The 25713-nt window shown below is 46.5% G+C and overlaps 2 protein-coding genes across 4 annotated transcripts in view; one reads left to right on the top strand and one right to left on the bottom strand.

Moving 5' to 3' along the window:
- The window catches only part of TIMMDC1 (translocase of inner mitochondrial membrane domain containing 1), a 30206-nt gene extending 10806 nt beyond the window's left edge, over window positions 1–19400 (top strand). Inside the window, exon 8 of one of the 3 annotated variants that reach the window (XM_074900705.1) lies at window positions 18164–19400. The gene's annotated coding sequence lies outside the window, so the exon portion shown is untranslated. Of the gene's footprint in view, window positions 1–1908; window positions 2037–9081; window positions 9239–18163 lie in introns of those variants that run through there. The other 2 variants (XM_074900696.1, XM_074900687.1) reach the window with 2 other exon arrangements.
- Window positions 2035–25510, bottom strand: LOC141958108 (T-lymphocyte activation antigen CD80-like). Its single transcript, XM_074900664.1, has 7 exons — window positions 25336–25510; window positions 25082–25176; window positions 12000–12338; window positions 9232–9513; window positions 7100–7225; window positions 4034–4157; window positions 2035–2145 (listed from the first exon to the last, which is right to left on the bottom strand). Exons 1-6 carry the CDS (start codon window positions 25494–25496, stop codon window positions 4051–4053), a joined length of 1110 nt encoding a protein of 369 aa, XP_074756765.1. The 5' UTR covers window positions 25497–25510; the 3' UTR covers window positions 2035–2145; window positions 4034–4050.
- Window positions 25511–25713: the final 203 nt, after the last annotated feature.

The following is a 25713-nucleotide window of genomic DNA, read 5'->3' as shown; positions in this document are numbered from 1 at the left end:
TTGAAAATGAACAAAGTAAATACAAAAAAAGGGTGTTCAGCCTGCAAAGAAGCTGCTAGTTTGTGCTGGAAAGAACAAGCATAGACTGAAAGAAAAGGAAACTTGAAAAGTAGGAGACACCACTGCCCACACACAAAGTCCTGCAGTAAGCTCACATTGTCTTTTGGAAATGTTCCTTTATGTGTCCCCTGTGTTCTACTTGCAACCAGAATGCACAAGTGAGTATTGTTTCCTTATCACCCACTTCACCTCCTTTTCTCTGTCAAAAAACCCTCCATAAGAAAGTTCTGAAGTTCCCATTTCACTTCCTACAGTGGGAAAGCAGTAAAACTGATGGGGTAGCATGACTCTGCAGGATTAGAAAGGGAGTGGTGTCTTATTTTTGCTAGCAGCTTGATCTCTTAACCTCTCATAGCTCAATCTTCTATAAACCGCTTTTAGTCCTTCTATTTCCTCCAGCAATTTCTCTCTCAACACGTACCTGCTAGAAAAAAGTGAAAGGGATGGAATATTTCTTTGCTGTGTCCTAGCAAGGTAAGCAGCTCAAGCAACAAAACATCCCCCAAAGAGGATGGCGTGGTGCTTCCAGACTTCGCTCTGCCCTGCTGACTGCACACATGGATAGAGCAGTAAGGGAACGGGTAGAGCTTGCAGTGGGACAGAGCAGAAGGGAAAACCAAAGCTGTCACACTCAGGGCAGCGTTGCGTTAGGTTAGTATGCAGAGTTGCTTAGGAAGCTTGTTGGGGCTTGGGGTGTTTTCCTCTTTTCCCCTCAAAATGAGAAACCGCTTTTTTCCTACACAGTAGGCAAGAATATCACCCAGATCACAGAATCACAGAATCATCTATGTTGGAAAAGACCTTGAAGATCACCTAGTCCAACCATTAACCTAACATTGACAGTTCTCAACTACACCATATCCTCAGATGAGTCCTATCCAGTGTTGGCATCCTGTAGGGAACTTCCTCCAAGTCCTGGGTGGGTAGAGAGAATGCTGGCAGAAAGCAGCAGCAGTCAATGCAAAGTAAATCCCTGTGTCACTGTGAGAGAGTCCCAAGAACCTGGAGAGCCTACCCTAACAATTATTCCTAGGCAAATGTACAAACAAAAGCAGACCTATGTTTATGAAGAAAGGCTCTGAGTTACATTTCGTTACAGTAGATACATGTGAGATAAACACTGAGTGTAACAGAAATTTAAAGGGGGCTTTACAAGTGTGGGTAGGCAGGAATGCCTATAAAAGCCTGCGTGTGTGTGTGTGTGTGCGCAAAGGTGTGCACATGCGTGCACTCACACACAGCACCACCAGCAGGCTGCACTGTCAGGTGTGCTCCTGTGTCTGAGTAACGTACTAGAGGAGCTGTGTCTTGGTACCTGGGTTGACGAGGCCATCCTTTCAGGAGAGGAAGGTGACAAGAACTTCTGCCACCGCTGTAGAAGCAACATCAGTGAGCTGCTAGGTGTGCCATCAGTGTGTATCATTCCCTAAAAAGTCCCATAGCACTGAAAATAAGCATGAGGCATATAGTCCCATCTCTGGGTGATTTTTCATCAACAGTGCATGCATTATTGCCTCTTCAGGGGAGAAGGCACGGTCAAGTCCAAATCCAAAGTCTTCCAGCACAAAAACCAGTACTGGCAGATAACCTGTGCGAGGCTGAATATAAAAGATTTTAGCTGCTCCCAGTTGCATCGTGAAAGCAGAACCTTGAGATTGGTGTCGGGGTCTGGGGTCTCCCAAAGGCCAGCTCTGTGTTACTAAAGGGGTAGGTGGGTGTGGGCTACCTGCTAAGGCTCTGCAGGCCCCCTCATTTTCTTAGAGGCAGCATCAAAGCTAGAGGATCCCAAACGCTTGAACTGGTGTGTTGATGCTGATGACACTCTTTCTGCCCTGTTTTCTGTTGCAGAAACATGGAGGGTTCTCCCAGTTGGAATTCCAGCAACCCCGTTGTAACGAGACCACCTCACAGTTTCTGTGGCATAGGTGGGGTTTTGTATTCATTCACACAAGATTATGTTGTCAGTCTTCTTGAGCAGTTTTCTACTGCTGTCATCCCCTTTCAGAGAGCCAAAGGGTCAACGCAGTAAGCATTGCTGTACAACAAACAGGGGGGCTGCAGTGCGGAATACACAAGATAAGAAACCTGAGGGACACAAAGAAAAGATTTTACTGATTTCCTTCCCTCTTCTTCATCCTAAATGAAAGCCAGAATGTTGCAGAGCCAAGACAATCGGGGATCACCTGCGATAGCCCTCCACAAGAGGGCTCCTATTACAGTAAAGCCAGAGCTGTTCAGAGCTACACTGCTCAGGACAGGCACTACAGCGAGCTACAGAATGGCCCAGTGCTTACTGTGAAAACCTTTGGACTCTATCCCTCTGCGAAGCGAGGGTGACTACTCTCCTATTTAAGCAGAGAAAGGTCATGGCTCAGCACATCACACAGTTAGGAGATGACAGTCAGCCACTACAGAAGCACAGCTTCCATCCCTGTCCACAGACAGACACTGTTCCAGGCACTGGAGTTGGAAAACACTAGCCACTTACAGAAAAAGCCTGGCGAACTTTTATAACAAAAGAGTAATGTGGCAGAATGGATTTATTCAGTAGGTGCACTCCCACTATTTCCATCACAAAACCCCCCAGAATTCATGCTAACCAAGTATCTAGTATCTGTTCCAGATAGGGCCTTCCCCAGAGGAAAGCATGAGTAGGTGGTCAGGTTTGGAAATGAGATGGGTGGCCTGGATGATAGTTTTCCCTCCTTTCCATCTCAAAAATGTTAAGCTTTTAGATTACTGCAACGCACAGCGTGACAAATTCATGACTTCTAGGACTCTATGGCTGTTACTCTATAGCATTACTGTGGCAATTCAGCATGCTGTGGTGAGAGCAAGAAATGCAGTCACCTGGATAATGATGCGAATAAGACTTAGCTGCTAATCTGTCCTTAAATCTCTTGACTTGAAAAATGTCTTTTTGGAGGACACAGCCCTGAACACAGCTGAGTTTTCAAGCCAAAAGGAATACAATAAAACCTTGGTAAGCTAGACTGTTTCCCAGCCCATCCTTCACAATACTTCATTACTGAATGTAACTCCTTTTAAAATACAAGTGTTTTCTGGGCAAGTCTTAGAGGGGAAACTTCCTTCTCCTTTCCTCCAGCTGCTGAAGGGGTTGGAGATGTCTCAGAAGAGAACTGGCATTGCTAATCTTACTGGAAAAGATGGAGTTGTTCTCTTGTTATGTACCTTTCCCTCACCACCATTCAGGCAATCCTTCATTTCTATCATCAGTTATCATGTTCCCATCCCAGATCAGGCACGTGACTGATGGGGCATCAGCCAGAAATAACCTCTAGGGGATGAAGCCACATGTGGGACCTGTAGTAGTGATGAGCTACCTACAAATGAGTCCAACAGGACAGGAACTAAGAGACTGCCCAGTTCTTAGTTGTGAGGCCCATGAAACGAGCACAAGGGCAGAGACAGGGGATGTCACTGCAGATCCTGATAGATGGATGACCATGCTACAGACCCACCTCTCAGACATTAAGCAGCTCCCTTACACAGGTTCAGAGGAGTCACTGACAAGTCAAAGATGTCAAAAGTTCCTTTTCTTTCACTTCTATCATTCTTCATACCCATTTAGGCCCTAAAAATTTTGATAATCAAGGAAATGAATGCTACAAAAACTTGCATCCATGCAGGGCCCATTCTGTGGGAAAAGCAGCTTAGCAGCCCAGGAAATTTGGTCCTCTTAACATTATTCACTAGATTAATTTTTAGAAATTTGAAATAACCCAAACAAAGCAATGCCCCACAAGCAACATGAGCATCATTCCTCTAGTTACTGACCGGGAAACACCATGTGTCTGAGTTGGCAGTAGGGTCCTACTGCTTTTATTTTCCCTAAAGGACAGCACACACTCGTATTAAAAGCCATACATGGTTTTGTGAGCTAACATGGCACAAGAATCTAATAGTATTGGAGAAGCTATTTTGGCAAGAGAAAAATGGTGAAGAAAACTACCTGCAGATGCGATCTGGTCATACAGATGATGTTTCAGGTGTCACTTTAGAGGTCACAGGTGGCTTCATACATTCTTTCACACCCTCTTCCACTGAATCCTGAGGCTTACAACAGTGAGAACAGACTGAAAGAGAAGATCCTTTGTTAGTATTTGGAATACTGGAAGACATAAAAGTGCTGAAACCAAATGTCTTCTTCAAGAAAATAAAGTATAACTGAGAGTGGGAAGAAAGGAGAGAAGAAATTAAAGAAAAAAAATCTTTAAGGTCTAGTTACTTCTAGTTTTCCTTGGCAGGACTTATCTCTGCAGTACATCTGAATATGGCTGGCCCATAGCCATAGTCTCATCTGATAGAAAGCTCTGTAATGTATAAATATTATCGGTATAGTGACATATAGATAAACCAGTTCTCATTAGCACAGGGCTAGGACCTCAGCCTGGCACAAATCCAGGTTGCTATGTGCTAAGATAAGGTCAAAAGGTAAATAATGGTAAAAGTTACATGTCACTAAATGCTGGTTACCAAGCGAGTGAAAGATAGCCAGTGTTAGAACAGCCAGCCAACTCTTTCAGTGCTTTAAAAGGACTTCACATTAAACAGGTCCCCTTGGTATGTCAGCATCTATGAGTGACTTTTGTTTTAATAATTCAGGCTGAATCTCTCTGTACTATTACAGCAGATCGTACTTGCACAAATTTTACAACATGGATTCTAAACTGGATTTTAAGTGACCTCTAATCTTGGTCTAATCTTTGTGCTTTGTGTTAAATTAATTGAAGAGCCAAAAAAAAAAAAAATCTAAAGAGTTTCCATTCTTAAATTACTGCAAAGAGACATTGTGAGCTCCTCAAAGTAGGGGGTTGTGAACCTCAACAAAGCATCTACATGTTTTGGTCACCACCACAATCACGCATCTGAGAACTCTCATTTCCGCTTTGCTCTATCTTTCTATTCTTCCCTCCCACACTTCAGCTCTTTGAAGCATGGATTTTTGAGTTCAGAAACAACTCTTAGCATCAAGGCAGATCCCGACTCAGCTTTCCACATGCCAGAACAACAGAGGTACTCTCGGACCTATTCTGAGTTCCCACAATAGCTCTGGGAAGGTGACCTGTAGCAACACCGTCAGGAAGGACTCTCAGGACAGATATTTCCTTCCCCAGACGAGTGTCAATGCACAGCGGCACCAAAATGTGACAACTATACAAACTGAGAATTTGGGGAGAAGCTCTAGCTTCAGTTTCTTGTAGTATATGCCTTGTCTCAAAAGTGGCTGTACAAAATAGCACCACCTGACTCAGCAGATCTACTCCCTGTGCATATTAGGAAAATGGGACAGAAAGGGAAATTCCAGTTTATGTAGCCATGTCCCATGCTGTTGCAGGTGATCACATTCTACCACACCGGTATGCTTTTTACATCTACTTTAAAAGCAATTTGGTTTCTGTATAAAAGGTTATCTCAGAATGCTCCAGAATCTTACTAATTTAACGGTAAGGAACCTTTTAATTTCCAGTCTACATTTGTTTGGAGACAAATCTTCCAATTCCAGTTTATTTTCTCCTATAATTAGTTCATTATCCACACAGCTAACAGCACAGACTGTGATCAGCTGTGATTTTCTTGATTTCAACTTGCTTGCTGCTTTCCCATTGATATAGCCGCAGGGAAGAACCAGCACTGGTGTCATGGGGGGCACATGAGTGGAAAATGAGGAGGCGCACAAGTGTGGCCAAGAGTCACTGCCTTCCAGAACCTTCCTTTCTTTGTGATAAACCACCAAAAAGTAAATTAGCCCAGCCTGACTCAACGGTCACATTGGTTTTTGAAGGGATGTGGTTGGTGAGGAGGTGAAAAGAAAAATAGTAATGCTGCCTCCACACCTTTGACTTGGGAGTGAACTTGTCTGAAGTTGAAACAGAAGTAGAGGAAGACACAAGCCTGACAAACTTACAAGTGTCCCTAAGTGAACTGAGTCCCTGCTGCCTAGCAAATAACCTCCTTCCAGCGGGGGATACCACTGCAACCATGGTGAGCAGCCTGGTGGCTTCTGGTTCAAGTGGGCTGAACACAGAGTGTGCTCAGTGTGCGATTCTTGTCTCCAGACTTCCCCAGTGACCCGACAGAACTTGATTGGGTGATATTTTTAACTTGTTGCAAAGCCTGCCGTCTTTCTCCAGGACTGCTTTTCAAAGCTGCTCACAGAGTGTGGATAGGGCATCTACAGCTGTTGACTTTCAATACTGCCTAGTTGCCTAGCTGCCTTTATAAAAATCCATTAGATGTTTACTCACATCTTCAGGGGTTTTCTGGCTTAGGTAGGCTTAGGCATGATTAGGAGCAATAGTTAGCAGATGAGATTTTTTTGAGCCACAAACATAACAGAAATCTGCTCAGCTGACAGCTAACCCTGAGATGCTTGAGGTCGCCTTCTCTGTTGAAAAACTCCCTGGAAACTTGTCTGGAGTTACTGAAGACTTCATAGGGTGGGATGTGGCACCTCACCTGTGCCATTTTTGGCCACACAAAGACAAATCCATCTGTCCTGATTACAGTTGTCCTAAAAGTGGTACACTGCTACACTTAAGTTCTTCCTGTGGCCCTAGCACTATGTATTTTTGTAACATTGGCTCTGTGACTTTTCTGAGGGCTTCTCTAAGTAGTGTGTGTGAAACTCTCAGTGTTCTGCTGTATCTATCATGATCACCAAGATTCTTGGCGTCTTCAAGCATCTTAATACATCAAAATGGACCTTTATGAATCTCTTCAATTCTGGATACTCCTGATTTTGGAAATATTGCGATCTGCTGTGAAAAGTCCCCCTTAGCCCTTCACTCTCAAACCTGAACCCTAGTGCTGCCTGCACAAAATGTAGGAAAGTCCTGAGCTGGACTTAGATTTTATGAAAGTAGATGCTGCATTGAAAAAAAAAAAAAAAAAAAAGGAAATGAGAAGAAGGTACAAAAATACCTAGTGTGTCAGTATAGTTTCTATAAATGTGTATTTTACATAGCAACTCCATAAGCAGTAAAAGACTGTTTCTTGAAAAAGGAGCTACACTTACCATGCCTTGGGAGGTATCGTGCTGCTAGGGTAATAGCCAGAAGGAAGGTGATAATGATGATACTTGAAGCAGTGAGGACATTATAAGATGGAGGCACAGTAGGGACAATGCAGCCATTTGTTTTGTCTGAGACAGAAGAAATAAAATGTAAACAAGGGGCCCAACAGCATATTGGCATTTCCATGTAAGAGCAGATCCGTGAATTTTGGTGGTTCCGGCCAAATTCTAACTCAGATATTCAACTTGAAAATTTACCTATTCAATAAACAGACAAAGCTAGCACATTCCATTCCCCCACATTTGCTATGTGCTAAAATTTTTAACAGGTCCACAGAATCTGAAATGCTGGGTCTTTTCCAGAACAGGACCAAGACAGGCAATATTTTAAAATACATAAGCTGTTTTTAAAGAAACTGGTTAGGCTTGGTGGAAAAGTCTAAGTCTGTATCTAGAAAACTTCCATTCTTAGAGGTACTCTGCAATTTTTGTTAATGTTTTCACCATTCACCAGATGTATGCCTAATTTTTTTCCCTCTGAATTCACAGGTAATGGAGAATGATGTGTTAAACAGACTAGAATAGACTTCTTTATTCATGGCAGGAAAAGAATGTTGTGGCAGAGTTCAGTTTCAGTGGATCTGGAGCCTTTGGCTTTTCACCACAGGAGATAACCATTCTGCCATTGAGACTTTAGGGTAGATAATGGGCTGTTCTTGTACAGGACAACCTTAATTCAACAGGAGGGACAGATTTGGTGCATATTCTGGATCTTCAGATTTTCATTATCTCCATCTGGCACAATTAACCATCATTCAGCTGGTAAGGCACTAGCCTGGTCCACTGTACAATCCTCCCCTCCACTGTAGGGTCTGCCTCTTACATTTACCAGAGGCTGTATTCTATGTGGAACTCGGTGTTCATGACAGACTTGTTTGAAGGACTATTTCTATCATACCAAAATGGGAGTGGTTCCACATCTTCAAAATCAAAAAGTGTGGGGTTTGTGACTGCTGTTGGCACTGTTGATTGCACTTTCCTCTGAGAATCTGTGTGACAACAGTGTTTTACTATTACTATTTTTTGTTGTTGTTCCTCTCCTTTTCTATGTAGTATGATATTCACAACCTTCTTCCATTACCATCTCTAGGGACATTATACACTACCTCCAACGATAACCAATATTCATAAAGCACTAGTTTCTGGTGTTTGCCCTGAAGCTGAATGGCACCTCTCCTCATGAGCCCCTTTGATTTTAATGAGATTGATGAATAAGTACTTTGATGAATAAGATACAATTGCCTAGGAAAAATAGTGCTTCTCTTGAAGGTGCTCTTATCTCTACAGTGAAAACATCAGACCCAGAGACATTTCAGAGTACTTTTTTGGTAACAGCATTAAAAAAACCCTTTTGGCTCTAAGAATTTTCTTGCAAATCCCCCTCTACTGCAAAACATCTGGACTGCAGTGTGCTGCCTTCCCTCATGCTGTTTCCACTTGTGCCTCAAGCTTTTCAAAGCACAGACTTATCTATTATGTTATCACTTTTAAGCCACGCACAGTGATGGAATTTTTTCCATATGAGTTAACCCTGTATTAAATATGTGTATGAAAGCAGAATTTTGTCTAGACCCCAGATGACAGTTTCTGTCACTGAAGCAGGAACAAACATACTTGTTAAATGAAGAAATTCTTTTTAAATGCAACCTGTGGCTTTTAAGGCACACACATTTTTCAAGTCCCTCCAGTTGAAAACCAGGTCTGTGTCACACAACCGGCAGCATGACCGTGCTGGTGCAGAGGGGCACTGCATGGTGGCAACCCCAGCCCGTGGGAGCCACGAGGCTGACATCACCAGATCTCAATAGGGTCCAGAAGCCCTCTCAGCCCAGCTGTGACTCATGGTAGAGCACCTGAAAGACAGAACCATCTCCGCTTGTCAGTCACCGTCCTAACTCTCCTCTCCCACCCCCGCTGTCTTACAGCCTTTGAAAAATTTTGGTGTGCAGCTCACAGGTGAGATCACTGGGTCATCCTTGCAAGGACAGATACACAAAATGTACCGCTTTCTCAGAGAGGCAACTCAGCAGATTCAACAAAATGGTTTCGTAACACAAACTGTTAATAAAACCTACTTAGAAGCAAACTGGTGGACTTGGCAAAGCCATTGTATTCAACGGAGCAAGTGAAGCTGACGTCTTTGGTCACATTGAGCCACAGTTTGCCAGTGACGTTGTACAGGCTGAGGCTGGACTTGGACACCCAGGTGTCATTCCACACCACGGACTCGTTGTTGAGGGTTCCAGAGATTTTGGGTTTGGGGAAACCTCCATGAGAAGAACATCTTACCACCATCTCAGTTGATTCACAAGAAGTAGCGGATACTTCTGCTGTTATGTTCGGCTGGCTGAAGTCAGCTGAAGCAAGAAAGATGTAGTTACCGTTCTGTCAGATTACAGCGAGGGCTGCAGTCCTGATCACCCATGCTGAAAGCAGACTCCCCCACAGACCATTTTTCCTCTATCAAAAATCTGTTTTGCCTCTCTTGTGCCTTAGCATTCTCCCCACAGCCTTGACTGGATATGGCCTTGGCCTTTGCTTCTTCTCCCTTGACAGTACACAGACTTCATGACCCCACCTCTCCAATGCCACCATTTCTCTCTACACGCAGCAGTTTGTGGAACAACAGAAAAAAATCATAAGCCAGGTAGGAAAAATATGGGAACTGAATAGAAATCTGTATTACAGGCAATGGTAGACAATTTCCTCTTCCCTCCCTCATTAGTCCCTTCTCATCCAGAAGCTCACAGAGGGTCCATCTCTGTTGGGAAAGGAGGCGAGTCACACGTTGGGCTCTCAGCTGGGATGGCCAGCAAGAGACTGAATTACATTTTCTGCATGACAGCCCCTCCAGAAGGCCCAGCTGAGAGCAAGACCAAGTCATACTAGTAGTCATTGCAAAAAATGTGTAGCAATACACAGGCCCTCTCAGAAGGAGAAGAAAGGTGGTGTCCTTTTCAGCCTGCTTCCCTTTGCCAATCTGGTTGGTGTTACTGTAAACAGTTGCATTGGTACAACTGAGGATGCCCACAGGTTGCAATAAACAGCCCAGGGTGAGGAGGAGGAGGCAAGGGGTGGCAAAGGACCTATTTAAGGCAACTTTCCCACTGGAAAAATCTCGTCTTTAGCAAGAGAGTCACCAGTCAGAAACGGAAACTCAGCGTGTGGCTTCCTGGTGGGTGCAAGTCACACCAACACCACGGCTGCCAAAGGAACCAAACTCTCCCTCTCACACCTGTCAGCTGTATGTGCATGGCCTGCACACCCCCTCAGGCACTAGCCCCAGCCATGGCAAGGCCAGGCAGAGACCTACAGCAAGTTGTTCAACTCACTGCAAAATGACCCTTTTTGGAGCAGGTAAGGTTTTGTCTCTGATTGACTGCCTCACCATTTGACCACATGACTGTGGCGATCTGCACAAGGCAGACGACCTTGAGGTTGTAGCATGTCTCCCACAGCTTCTGCTGAACATGAACCCATGGTCTAGGCTACCAAGTAACTAGTAACTAGTGAAGGAAACTTGCTCAACATCACACGGCTGACCAGTGGCAGACAAGGAGACACCCGGATTTCCTTCCAGGCCTACTGTTTATTGAGCAGTACAGCATTACAGACATCCAGTCTGGAAAGTGCCTTCAAACATCCTAGTCTGCTTTACGGAGGCTCCCTGATCAGTCACCAGGGAGTAACACCTTTCCACCTCTCTCAAGTTAGCTTGATTCCAGCAGGGTTGAGAGAACATTTCCCTTGCCTGATCCCCAGAAAAACTGATCCCACTTTACCAAAGGGAGCAGAAGTCTACCACAATTACTACTACAACTGGCCTGTTAAGATAGCAAGGAGATTTCTGGGAGGAAAGAAACTGGAGTATTTGCAGGGAGGAAAAGAGATCCGTTGTTTCACATTTTTCATGTCGCTAACTCCTCAGCCCTCACAGCTAGAGAGGGTGCTGGCAGTGCACTTCCCTTTTTTCATATCAGTTCCCAGAAAAGATCACTAAATTTGTCTCCTTGTATATATGCCACCATGCCCTCAGACAAGCAGGCAACAGCCAAACCTCAGGAGCTTGGTTTTTCTTGCTGATGAATCTCATTCCAGATGAGGAATGCTCATTCACTGACTAGTCTGCAAGATTCCTGGAACTCTCTGCTGCTAAAGGTATTCAAATGCATGTATATATTTATATATGTTACCAGTATCTCTGCCTTTGGTTGAAACCAACTGCAACAAAAACAGTGGTGGAAATGGAAAATAATGTCAACGGAACTTTTTGTAGCCTCCAAGAAAAGATTCAGATTCATTCTGAGCAAAACAACTTCAGTTATTTCTTTAAGATAAAAAGCCTCAAATCTCCAGATGGGTTCAGCCTTTGGCTGTGGAGCTGCAGTGCAGCTGGCGCTCTGGAAGCAGGGCTGGGATGTTGCTGTCGCCACAGAGAAGCAATGCCACCCCATTCCTCTTTTGGTTTGGATGCTTCCCATGCACCGAGGGCTTGGGCTCTGCTTTGCCTAAAAGACAGCAAGGGGCAGCAGTGGCCTAGGGCACCCATCAGCAGTGGTACCTGGGGAGGTGTCCTGGGAGGTGTCCTTTCCCAAGAGGGAGGCATCAAGGGGAGAGTGTCGGGCTGGTGGTGGAAAAGGCAAATTTTCTGTACCTGGGGTAGCTTTGGAAAGATAAGGAGGGAGGCTGCTAGCATGGTAATAGCTAACACACCTTCTGGCACCCTTTTAGGCTTCCTGATGAAAGTCTATTTGCTACACTATGACTAAAGCTTGGAGGAGTGTTCTTTACCCCCAGAGGGTGGCACCAGAAAGCCTCAAGTGTAGGGAGGCAATCCACCTACCTGTGACAAAGAGGGTGACAGTTTCCTCACACAAAACAAATGGGTTCTGGGGAGATCTGAGTTCCTGAACTATACACTGGTAAGAGCCATTGTCCAGGATTTCCAAGGGGGAGATCCACAGGGTGAGGTTCCTGGGGTTCATCTCTGTCCGGTTCTCATATCGCTCATGGTTGAAGATCTTCTCCCCCTTTGCGTAGGCAAGCACTACCTTCGTAGTGTTCTTCTGCCAGTAGACCCGGTAATCATATAGGCTTTCTGAGCTGGGAATTTCATAACAACAAGGCAGGCCGACTTTTTCCCCCACTTTGCTTTTGACTACTTTCTTCTCCAGTGCATAGCCTGTAGGTGGGGGGCAAACAAAAGTCAGTGAGACAGTGGTATAACCTTGTGCCAGGACCTGCTGCATAAAGCTCACCTCTTTCAGCTCTGTCTGCAGCCACTAATGTACCTTATCACCCACTGAGCTGTTTACAACTTCAGCTCTGCACTGAGGGGAGGCCTCCCTTGGCATTGACTTTTACGTGATACTCCAGTCCTACTTAGGGTCCCGAGCTAGCAGGCACACAGGGATTTCTGTATGGATTACTGAAGGCAAAAACAGGAGAGTTATCAGCCTGGACAGAAACACTCCTCACATCTCAGGGTAAAGAACTGCTGTTATTTATGTAAAGGGATAAAAACATGCATGCCCAAACTGCTCTCTCCCTTTTCAGAGCTCAGTGTTTGGAAAGTCTGTGTCACCTTCCAGTGGGTTCCCTGCGTGACAGACAGGCCCACAGTGGACTATTAGTTTGGGGGTTTGGGGTTTTTTTTGGAAGGATTTTTTTTTTTTAAAGAAAAAACCCCAAAACTCTCAAGGTCCCAGAAGCTAGAAGCGATCTTACAATGATAAACAAAGGTTACAGCCATATTGTCATCAGCCTCCTGGTATTAGCAAATGAACAATTTAGCCTAGTCTGGCTAAAACAAATTTGTATTTGCGAAGGCCCACGGGCCTCCCTTTTGGGGCTACTTGCAAACCGGCACAGGCATTCCCCAACTCCTGCCCAGCTACTGTGTCGGTGCCATACCTAGCATGCAGGCACATGCCTACAATAACAAGCTGAGACCCTTGCAGAGGGAAATTAGGTACAGCTTTGACCATGTTAGCTGTAGTCCCCCTGTTTCACACTACGACTTTTATGCACTCTGCTCCCATGATCAGCCCTGCTTTCCCACTCTCCTTCCTCTTTCTGTGGGTGAGCGCTTGCAGGCGCCAGACCTGACATGCGAGGGAGCAGCCTAGCAAGGAGCTCCTGCTGTTGCTGGAAGAGTGACCCAGTACTGATGTGCTGTCCTGTGCTGCACCAAGGCCAGGGCAGATGGCTGGGCTTTCACCTGACTTTGTGCAGCCTTCAGGGTGATGTTTATCCCTGCGCACCCTCCTTTGTTAGTCCAGAAGGTCAAGTTGCTTTACGTTTGCCCTGCTTGCCTTGGTCTCATGACCTTAGCACCCATCTCCATTAGTGGAAGGGGGATACCAATCTGTTGCACTCCATTGACTGAGAGCAGAAAAAACCAAGGAAATAGCCGGCCTCAGGACAGAGAAGGTTCAAATTCCTTCATCCTTCCCTGCAGAACAGATCTCAGTAAACACGTCTGAGAGAGAAAGCAGGGAAGTCCTGACCAGGCAGTGTGTCACTGATGGGGAGAATGAAGCATCACCTGTTGGTGGAGGTGAGACCCCATGTGCAAAGGCTTTGCCTGAAGTGTGAACTGAATGCTTAACAAAGCTGAACCTAAGAACTGCCATCTAAAAACTGCCCAGAAAGGTCTGGCTGGTGCTGGCTCATGTGTTATTGTCACAGCTAATGCCAGACCACAGACATGCGCATGGAGTGCAGCGCTCGGTGTGTGACTGGGATGCTGTGACGTTCAGATTTGCTAAAGTGTCCAAAACAGCCACAAGTTGTTGCCTTCAAGGGCTCATTTGCTTAGCAGTGACTCACAGAAGACCCTTGGGATGCCACCACACAGCTGGTAGCAAGACCCCTGCAGCATGCTGACCTGTGCCCAGTGGCACACGCTGAGAGTGTGTTTCGCGCTCCTCCAGCTGCTGGCGCTGGAGGGAGACAAGCAGCTGCTCAGTCAGTGCCCCGCAGAGCGCCTGGGACAGAACATGAAATAAGTTTTCACACCCCTCCCCTGTGCACACCTACCCCTGTCCCACTTGCACACTTTATATTAAATCTCCAGGAAACACACTGAAAAATACTGAGGAGGTCCTTACAACACTTTGGAATTTCTTAATACTAATTAAATGAAGCAGAATACATAATTAAATGAGCAACTGCTCATTTAACCGGTTTCCCTTCACTCAGCCACCTCATTGGTCTTCCAAAGGGAAAGATTTAAACTCAGTTTTCACCCCGCACTACCTGTACTTCCCCTTATAATGCATCGCAGACTCTGAGCAACCGGACTGGGGCAGACCGGACTGAGCCCACTCAGCCCATTGACCTGTGTCAGCCAGCAACCGGTAGCAAAATGGTAGAAAAACTAGTTCTTCCACACTACACAGGATAAAACTGCCATACCCTGCCAACCTTTGGCAGCCAGGAATTTAGGGATTTCTTGACATCAGCTGTTTAATCACTACTGCTAGACACATCCTTCAGGAGGAGTTCTTGCCCCTTCAGGAACTCGTGTATATTTTGGTTTCCACAACATCCTGTGACGGTGAGTTGCACAGTTTTGATGACATGCTGTGTGAAAAATCATTTCCTTCTGTTCACCTTAAAAACAGCCCACTTACGGCTGTGATTCTTGAAGCTCCTCCTTCTGCGTGTCTGCAGCATTTGTGTGTGTGTGGTTTTTCCCTCGACCACATCTTTGCTGTTCTCACAGTTCAGCTCTTACTATTGCTGGAGAGACTCACAAGAGCAGCCAGTCAAACTCTGGGATTGTGGAGCCTGATAAACAGAATTTTCTATTTTCTTTTGCAGCAATAGGGGAAGAGTAGGCGTACAGTAAATGTCAGGGTGACATCACATCATGAGTTGCCTGAGGTTCTCCACGCCTTGCCCCTAGGAGTCTCCTTTGCAACCAAAAGGAGAACAAAAACCTTCTCGGCAGTACATGTGCAGGGGCTGGAAACTCCTGCTGATGTCACACGTACCCTTAAAAGGCTCTGCACCCTTGAAACTGCAACCTGAATGCTGCAAGCCTGAAGGAACCAAAGTCCATGAAGAGTCATTCAGCCCCACAAAAGTCCCCTTTCACTTTAAAGGTGAATTGCAAAGCAAAAATGAAAATTCAGTTCTGTTCCATCCCGTTTCTGTGCTGAATGCTCTCTGTAACCAGGCTGTGGGGGAGGTATCCACTGTGGAAATAATTTTTAATGACTTCTCTAGAAAGAAGATCTGTCCTCTTCCCAGTCCCCTGAAACCCACCTGCTCCCTTGATGTGCATGCACATCACTCTGTCACTGGAGGCCTGTGGCAGCGCTGAACTGATGAAGGGGCTGACTTTCTGTTCCCTGGGCAGAAAAACATGTTTCATTCAAACTACACCTGTGCTGCAGATGCCCCATACAGCAGGCCTAATTAGAACGGAAAAGTGCATGCATAGGAAAACCGTCCTTGCTTGTTTGCTCTGAGAGTCAGCAAGTGGGAGAGCTGTTGAGCCCATATCCCTATTTCCTTCACTCTTTGCCTAAGGTGTGTTTCAGAAATTCCGTGGCCACAGAGAGCTTGGTTATCCTGATTACACATAGAGTCAGGTGGTATAGAGAGCAGATTGCCTCTGGGACAGAAGTCCTGCAGAGACATTTGACTGAAAAAGGCAGTAAAAGACCATGCAACATTCTAGAGATGCAGCATTGAACTGTTGGAAACCTTCAGATAATTCCTGGTGAACAGAAACCCCAAAGCCGTTCTCTTTGCCCTTTGTTCCCCATTTCTCTGCCTTTTTAAACTGCTCTCCCTTTTTTTTGGGGAGTGTTACCTCACTTTACAGATGACCCACAAAGCAAGGCACATGATGGGAAAGGTCATTCTTGGTGGGCCTGGAGTCCTTTGCTCCTGTGTAAGCATCAGGTAAGACAGTGGATCTGCATATTTTTCGACCAAAAGTCCTACCGAAAGCTCTGAGGCAAACTGTCGGTGACCATCCAAAACTGGGAGGATCAAACCAGTCTTGTGTTGCTTTTTTTCTGTAAGGTTCCCTATTCATCACTGCAACAGCAGCTGGTCTCTCTACTATTAAATTATTTGGCATCGTTGACTTTGCCTAGGACCATGCACATGGGACTCCTGCTCTGATGGGGCGCCAACATCTTTCTTGCCCTCCGCCTGTTGTGTGGGCTGGAAAAAGGGACTTGGGGCAGCCCTGGGAGGAGGTACACATCCTATCGTGGTGAGGCAAGGGCACTTCTGGTAATGGGCTGGGCCAGCTGAGGAAAACACGTCTCGTGGAGCTGTGACTTTCTCCTGGGAGCCATCCCCTGGGGTCAGCACGGGAATCACACCCAACAGTCCCCGGGTAATTTTGCAGTTCAGGTCCCTCATTTTCCGTGAACAGCACATTCACCCCAAACTTGCAGGGTTTATCCTTTGAGGATTACACAGTATTTTATGGGGATTTCTGATCAAGATAGATAATTAGTTGAAAAATTGAGAAATTTTGAGAAGCTGAATCTTTAAAGGGCTAGATGCTTCCTCTTGGTCTCTTCTTTTTCCCAAGTGACTTTACCAGTGAGGAATCAGATTCTCCCAAAGCTTTCCATGGAATTAAAAGTCCGCAAACACCCTGTGCTACACACGTGAAGGAATGCTTTGTATATAAACCAGTGTTGTGACAGACTCACGTGAATGCACTGATCACAGAAAAGACCCTATTAGATGCACAGATGACTTTATGTAGAGACATTGTGAGGTTTCGGCAGCACACAAAAACACTGCCTTCCTCTGTGTTTTGCTATAAAGACCCCGTGCATTGAGAAAGATGGAAAGATGGGATGAAACAGAGAAAAGTGGGTGCTGGCAGGCCCTGCTGGCCATCCTCTTTAAGGAGTCTGTGACTGCATATTAACCCAGGCACAAATGTCTGTCAAACCTCCTAGGCTCTTTCTAGGCAGACTCCACTTCAGCAGGTAGAGGCATGCAAAGGGAGGTTTCAGCACACAGAGGAAGGAGGAGCAGCCCTTTCCTTGCACAACCCCAAGCCCAATGTTCCGGTCATGAACCGCAGGCCTGCTGCTACCCTTCAGCTGCTCTAGGCTGCTCTAGCAAAGCAAACCCAGTTCACTTTGCTCATGCCACAGTGACCTCATGTGAGGTCATGTTCCCTTACTCACCCCAAATGTGGTGAGAGAGAGGAGCAGAAGAGAAGGCAACCCGAAGGAAAGCAACAACGCACTTCCTTCCGCAGCAGTTCCACTCAGTCTCGCTTCCACGTACCTGCTCATGCTAGTCAAGCGTGCCAGCAGCAATTAAGTGACGGGATTAGTCCTAGTTTGCAATGATGTCGTGGCAGGCCTGGGGTAGGGAAATGATTTGAAAAGGTTTTTCTAAAAGTTCATCTCTGCTTACTTCTGCACCGTAACCTCACAGTGCCCCGCTTGGAGCAGCATGGCAAGGGCACGCACCCCTTACGTGACTTTATGCACTTCCCGTCTTCACATTGCCACGTTCCTCCTAAACAAAACAGTAACCTTGCTTTTCCCAGCTCTATACCACTTGATTTGGCAATGATTATAACATCCTCATGGTGTTTTGGTGCCTGACTCCTTCAGCAGCCTACATTCCACTTTAGTGCTGTTTTGTTTCATGTGCAAAACCTTTGGTGAAGAAACCCTTGCAGTCATGAAGCAGCTGTGAAAACCAGAGAACACCTTCCTGCATTTATAGACAGAAAGACAGTCCATCTTTGTGGGTGTGTACTAATCCCATTTTTCCTTCCAGCAGCGCACTAACTTGAGGCCCTGTTGATGACACATGAAATTATCAATCTCATTGGTCTCCCTGAGCATACTTTGATAAGCAGGGGAGTACTGTAGGTACCACCCATTTTAGAGTGATTCACAGGGCACTCTCAACACATATTGGTTTCCAGTGTGGGCCCAGTTTCATCGACATGCAGTACTTCTGCGGAAGCCCTCTGTCCGACTGTAGTTTCCTTTGCAGATTGCAGATGGAATGCTCTGCTTTCTCCAGTCTTAATTGCTGCTCACAGAAAGCAGATTTCACAACCCTCTGATTGCCATTTTGCCACGAAAACCAGCAAGGCCATCCAACCAGATGGGGAATGAAAAGAAGTGCCATTACTGAGTCATGACTCTGTCAAAAACCTGGTTTCAAAGGGAAGGAAACTCCATTAATCAAGAAAAAGTTCCACAATCTGCAATTAGCAACTGAGAAGAAGAAAGGGAATCTGAAATATTTTGGTAAAGGGGCTCGCTGCAGCCAGCCAGTACCCCTCCCTCTTGCTCCAGCTCATGTTTCTGTACTGCTTGAGATAAAGATCTACTGCCTTCTGAGTCACCGCTGCCCTGGCTGGGACAAGCCCACTGCCTGGGTATGTCCAGTCTGCTTTGTTTATAACATGAGTAAGATCACAACTCTTCACAGGTCAGTTGGCAAATTTTTAATCTTGGCACTAGCCAGGAGGTCAGATCCAAGCAAGAAGCTGGAGATGAGATGCCAAAGTACTTGGGGTGAGATGGGGACTACATCATGTCTTAAGATCTTCCCCTTTCCTGCTAAGGCCTCCACATGGGTGTTGCTCGGGAGGAGAGGAAGGAGGCTTGCTTATCTCCTGTGCTGCATACTGGCAGGACACTCGTGATGGGGAGAGAAGGACGTCTTTGACTTAGGGAAAGGAGCAAAGGGAAGAGTCTTTCTGAACCTTCCCCCTTTCTCTGTTCCCAGCACATGGAGTGGTGACCCTGCTAGAATAAAAAAGGGCAGGGGGGACACTAAATCTGGATGTCCTCAGAGGATTTGTATATTTTATCAATAGTTCCTTCTGAGATCAAATTCCTGCAACTGGCTCAGCACTCTTATGATTTCCCAATTTGAGGGCAGAAATAAGATGTGGCAGTTGTGTAAGACAGGCCTTTGGGGGAGATTTGTCACACAAAGACAAAAATAAATTTGTTAAATTTTTCCCCTGCAGACTCTGTCTCTCGCTGACTGGATCACTTTGTACTTCCTCTATATTTAACTCCCAGCTGAAGATGTTCTCAGATAATTTTCCTAATTCCTCCAGTACCACTACCATGCATACTGCTGTCCTCGCAGCACAGCTTTTGAAGTTGAGGTCCTCTCCACTGCTTAAGGCCACAGTTTTCTTCAGTGTTTGTTAAATCTCACTGCCTCATGTGCTCCCAAAGTCGCCAGCCCACTATTGAAACTAATAGAAAGTGCCCAGTAACCAAGAAAATCAAGTATGATACCTCTCAATTATGCCCACTGAAGATTAGAAAAATTACAATTTTTTATATTTTTTTTCTGCTAAAGTACTTGCCCACAGCCATAGTAATATTCACCAGTGCAGCTAACAATGCTAAGGCCTGCCAGCCATTATCCTGTTATAAAAACCTGATTCCGGCTCAGGCACTAACTCATGAATGCTCTGCAGATGCCAACCTCAACAATAACCCTTCAGCTGGAGGACTGGCTGGAGGAGAGATTAAACAACCCTATATAAGAATGTAGCATGGCGAATGGTAATTAACTGAAGGATGACTAAGAAAATGAGACCAAAGCAGTTCCGAGGTGTCTAAAAGGTGCAAAAGCCACAGAGGGAGTGAAATGAGAGGCTGGGGCAGAGGCAGCTGGAGGCACCGTCTGGGAGCATCGCAGGGCTGGGCAGCGCAGGGAAGGGGCTCTCTTGGCGGGTAGGAAGCAGCATCTGACAGCGAGGTCTGGTCAGACTGAAGCACTTCCCCCAGTGCAGGCATGAAATTCTTGCCGGCTGGGCATTTAAAACTACGCAGGAGAGTACCTACTATGGTGGGAGCAGCAGGGCACAGAGGTGGTCTTTTCTGCCTCGATGGTCTTTTCTAACAACTTTTTGTATGATATGGTAGCATTCTGGGCTCGCCAAAAGGCGAACATCTTTTGAGCGCAGTATGGCTAGAGATGCCACCATTAGCCAGCAGTCAGCACTTTTATTTTCAGCCAGGGAGTCCCCTGGGACCAATGATATTTTAAAAGCATAATAGTGAAAAAGCAGAAGCAAAGCCTGTGGCATTTCCACAATGGGAAAAATTTACATAATCTCAGATGACCTCCTGAGACTCCCGATGGTGATTGTCCCTCCAAGGGGACAGAACAGCTGCCATTAAACATAAAGTTCATCTATTTAAAAACAATACCAACCTCCTTTAACCAAACAAACAGACTTCACTGTGTTCAGCACACTTGCCTTGCCACCTCGTGAAAAATACCACATCTACATGTGCACAGCACTTATATTACGTTTAAATACATGTTACATGTTTAAAAGGAAGGAGAGTTTCCATGAACACAAAAATTCTCCTCCAGCTTGGCACAACCTTGGGGTGCAGCCAGATGACAAACTGGCACTGATCTCATGCCTTCCCCACACAAGCAGAGGGGATCTGGCTCCCCTTTCCCTTCTAACCCCACGTGCTCCCACTGCTTTCCTTGCAAGACTCTCCAGAGTCTGGTTCAATGTGTCACACTGGTGTAAACCAAGGGGGAAAAAAGAAACTTTCTGCTAAACTGGAAGGCAGATTAAGTCATCCAAGGATCAGAACCAGAACTAGCACAAAGGCAAGGAGGATCACACAGCCAGAAGCAGAGGAGAGAGGAGCAGGATTGCACCTTTTGGTGGCAATGACCTGTTTGGCCCCCTCAGGGGCTCAGACAGGCTGCATCCCTATCTGGGGTACACAACACTGGGTGTAAAAGCAAACTGGCACTGAAGAGAGCGGGCTGACCCCTGCAGAAAACGAACTCATTACAAGCAAGGCGGGGGGATAACTCTGTAAATGGCTGCCTTCATTTATGTCAGATTAATTACACCCATTAAACCACACTTGTAACTCAGAATTGAGGCAGCTATGAGCGGGAAAGGTGTTGAGGGCATACAGAGTGGCAACTTCTGCTGGTAATCTACTGAAATGCATAAAAACTTCAGCCCCAAACTTTGCATGTTTAAATGCAGGAATGTCAGTATCTGACATTCACATTGCAGAAAGGTTACAAATGTCTCAGTGTTTCAAGAAATGCAAAAAAGCTGTTGCCTTTAGAGTAATGTGAGCTCACCAGAGCTATCTGGGTTCATTATGATCTAACTGCAAAAAGGAGACAATGTGGGTGAAAAGAATGTTTGACCAGCAGCTTTACAAACTCAGTATGCAGGCATATAACTGTACTTCGACTGCGAAAGAATGTAGCTTGTCTATGGTTAATTTTCTGTCTTTTTTTCTAAAGAATTATTTTTCAAAAAATAATTTTTAAATTTCTTTTAAAAACAGAAGAAGTAAAAGCAAGTCAGTAAGTAAAAGCAGAAGCCTTTAGTTGGGTTTCTCTTTCTCCAGACAAGCTGTTACAGCAGGTTTCATTCTGGATAGACAGAGACATAGACAGAAAAAGGAGTTCCTTAGTTCCACTGCTCTTATTTTTGAACCAAAGACATTTCTTTTCTGCATGTCTGGAATGGTAGGAGACAGAAACTCATCCGAAAAATTAAAAACAGCTGAAGGTAGCAAGAGCAATAAGATAGAAACTCAGTTTGCATCCAGTGATCAAATGGGCAAATCTGGTATGTAAAGAGAAATTTCTGTCATCTCCGCCATGAAATCTGCCCTAGGCACAATCAATACTGGAGCTGGCATCGAAATTAGATGTCAAGCACCTAAAGCTCATTGCTAAACACTTCAGTATTTGGGGGCGGCCATGAAACAGGAAATCTTTCTCGTTCTCAGCCTTCTTTGTCCCTTTCTGAAACCCAGCTCCACTCTGAGCTCTTTATTGGCAGTAACATGTGAGAGGGGATTCCCAGACTGAGCTACTTGTGAGCCAGCACTTGCTTGCAGTGAGGAGGGAAGTGGATATTCCCCCCACTCTCAACTCTCCAATATCTCAGAAAAGCTTTAGGGATTTTCCTCAAAACTTCCCAAAAAATTTCACCATTGGGAAGAAACCAGGAACTAGGCAGTCCCCAGCTGGAAGAACAGACTCTAGGGAAGCTTAAAAGGAATACTCATGGACACAAAGCCAGGCTTGCTGGGTCTCTGCAATCAGTGCCTACACCTCGTTTGCACACAAGGCAGGGAAAAGTCATACCGAGAGACTTCTAGCAACATTTTCCTAGTATAACAAACTGGGACTGAGAACATCCTAAACATAATTTGTAGGGAGGTGTGAAGGTGCAACAGCACGAGAAAAACAAGCCCATGGGGATACCAGCAATGCATTCAGACTAAATGAATTTGTGCTGTAACCAAGGCTGTTCTGCCACTTTTCCACTGTGCTGAGACAGCAGGGTGTTCATGTACATCAGTGTCTCCAGCAGCACATGACATCTCAGAAACAACTCTAAATCACGCTGGCATTTCAGTGGGTCATGTCAGGTGAACCTCAGAGTAGCAAAATTCAATTCAAGGGGAAACAAATGTATCTCTGTAGCTGGGGCATACACCATTTCCTACGAAATACAACTTTCAAATCATTGTCTTTAATTAAGCCCGCCATTAATGCCTTCGATTGCTACAATATAAAAATTCATCCTGGCATCCCCTATACTACTGTTTTATTCACACAGAGTATAGGGAGAGCACCTGCTCTCATCCTAGCATGCTACCTGACCTTTCGAGCACTACAGCATGGAGGTGTGCAAGCACCAGGACACCTGGGCTAAACCCAAGGACGCAAGATGTAGCCACCGGCTCCCAGTGCTGGCTTTGACTGTGCCTTGATGTGGTCGTGAGCTTTCCCACACGGTGTCAGTTCTGTAGATGCTAGCCGTGGTGACTCACTTAACATGTGGGAAGTCACTGGCAGGGCGATGGCAGACTCCCAGGGCTTCACAATTTTGCCACGACAAGGTCAGTAGTTGGTCCTTGTGGTCCCTGTGGGAGACCAGGGAAGGCAGCAGCTACAAGTCCCAGTAAAGCTTTTAGAACCACTCCTTTGTAGGTACCGTACCATGTATTTTCAAGAGTCACTAACGTAGGAATAGCTCTTTTTGGAGAGAACAGTGGCAGGATGTGTACGCACGCATACAGAGAGAGAAAGGAAGTGCATCGGCTTTGCTGTTCTTAACAGTCTGTCAACCTCCTCCTGAGGCACCAGGACTTCCACAGACTCATTCTGTGGGGAAACATCTAACAATTGTGCCCCAAAAGCTGACATAATGCTTTTAAAACAGCTTTTTTTCCCACTTTGCTTCTTGCAGAATTAAACCCTATACTTTTGTAATTGATCAGATTTGGAGAAGTAAGTCTTCTCAGCAACAGGATGATGAAATCCTGCTGGCCTATCAATTTGTGCCTTGTGTTTCCCAGCCAAGGCACCTCTTTCCACACCTCCCAGCCCATTCCCAATTCCTTGGTGCCACCATGCTCCTTACAGCCTCCTCGCAGCTGCCTCCTGCCCTTCCTGTTGGCTGGGCAGGAGGAGGGGCAGCACATGCTCTGGAGTTTGGGTGCTGTTGTGGCTAGCCAGTGGCTTCCATGCAGCAGGCAAGGACACCACTTCTCTGTCAGCTCTGCGTCCTGTCAAATTTGGTTGAAACTGGGAAGAGGATTTGAAAGTTAAGAGCAGGGGCCTAATACAGATGAAGAGACAGAAAGCAGGATAAACTATCGTTCCCTTAGTAAATCATATTGAAAAAAGCACAGCTATAGGAACATCTAGTTTTCTATTATCAAACTCCTATTTCTAGTACTGGATAGCATGCATCAGACTGTATGTCCAAGTATTGCCCATCTTTGGTCTTGGCATCAGCATCCTTTTTAGACAAACTGCACAACTGGTGAATTACCACATGCTCGTAATTACATTAATAACATACCACAAAGCTCTTAAAGTACGGAGAGAGAAAAGTTCTGCACATGATAGATTGTTTACCCTTTGCAGTACGGGCAAAATACATCCATGCTTGACACATGCGTCACAAGCACAGAGGTCGGGGAAGGAGGGCAGGGGAAGACAGGAGAGCAGAGATCTCATGAGCGGCATTTGAGGTGGTTGCTTTCTTTACAAGTGAACTCTGCAGTTCAATCCCTGTTAAATTCCCTGAGTTTAAAGAAACTCAAAATGAGACTCAGCATCAAATATCTCCCATTTTCACATCAGCATGAAAAACTCCTAATTTTGCATCACTCGATTTTTAATCAAAGGCTCAGTTCAGCCCAGGTTTGCTCTAGAGTATCATTAGCTGCGATGAAACACTCAAATTGCCAATAAGCACAACTTATTTTGCACCCACAATAAACCTCAGCTCAGAAGTAAGTTTTGTGTGGTTTCAAGATTAATATTTCACACAGCTGAGAAGACTCATCCCAAGCCTCTTGAGGTTAGGAGGGACCTGTGGACTCTAGCGAGCTTTGAAGCAGGTCCTCAGAGAAGGACGGGGGACAGTCCTTGCAGTCCTCTGACGGGGACTTGTGTTGTTGGAGAGAGCACTTGCTGTGCGCTGTGCTGCCCAGGAGGCCGAGTCCCCTCCGCCCTGCCCTGTCTTCCCCACCGCATGCTCACTGTCAGCCATCCCAAAAACTGCAGAAACCCTACCGCCACTGAAGCCGAAGGCCGAGGAGCTGCGCCGCACGCTCCTCGCAGACATCAGCCGCTCCAAAAACACCCTCTGCTCTCACCCCAGCTGGGATGAGTGACCACCTTGCCCCTCTGGGAGCCAGCCGAGAGAGCTCACGGGTCCTCAGCGCTCGCCACCACGGTTATCAGAGCCAGCCACCCCAAACCCTGGCCCAGCCTCCGCCCTGGCAGAAGACACCAGAACAAGTGCCCCGAGAGCCACCATTCCTTGCCAACGGGCACACGGGTGCTGCAGCCTGCTCAGGCCCAGCACACCCCCCCTCCCGAACTCCCACGCCGGCCGCTCCTTCTTACCTAAACTAAGGCAGAGCAGCATGAAGAGCCCGAGCCCCAGCCACCTCCTCAGCGCCGGCGGGGCGGCGGGCAGGCATGCCATCTTCCTGTAGCTCCTGGGCCAGAAGGAGAGGGGGACACGGTTAGGGGAACGGTGCCCAAGGAGTCACAGCACTCGCTGCTGTGCCCCTTCTCCTTCCTGCCCGCTGCCGCCCCAAAAAACCGCGAGCACAAGCCCAGCCCAGCCCACTTCCCTCCCTGGAGCCCTGGAGTACCTGTGGCTTCCCCGGGTGCGCGGCCCTGAGGCAGGGAGGAGGCAGGGAGGAGGCAGGGGGCTCAGTGCCGGGCCATGGGCGCCCGGCTCCTGCCACAGAGACGCCGTGTCCCCGCGGGGTGCAGGAGGAAGGCTGGGCAGCGGGCGGCTGCTCGGCCTCATAAGTCGCCTCACATCCGCCCACGACTTCCTGATGGGGCGTGCGTAAGGCTGCTGCGCCCGCTGCCCCCGCCGCACAGCGGCGGGCGTGGGTGCCGCCTTCGCCCCGCGGTGCCACTTCGGATGTGCCTCCAGCAGGGTGGGGGCAGGAGGGTTTTGGGCTAAGGGGGCAGAAAAGGGCCCTGCCCACAGCCGGTGGGTGACAGGGGTTTTTGGCAGC

Source organism: Athene noctua, chromosome 1, assembly GCF_965140245.1.
Source record: "Athene noctua chromosome 1, bAthNoc1.hap1.1, whole genome shotgun sequence".
Classification (NCBI taxonomy): Eukaryota; Metazoa; Chordata; class Aves; order Strigiformes; family Strigidae; genus Athene; species Athene noctua.
This window is presented reverse-complemented; position numbering and strand designations above follow the sequence as displayed.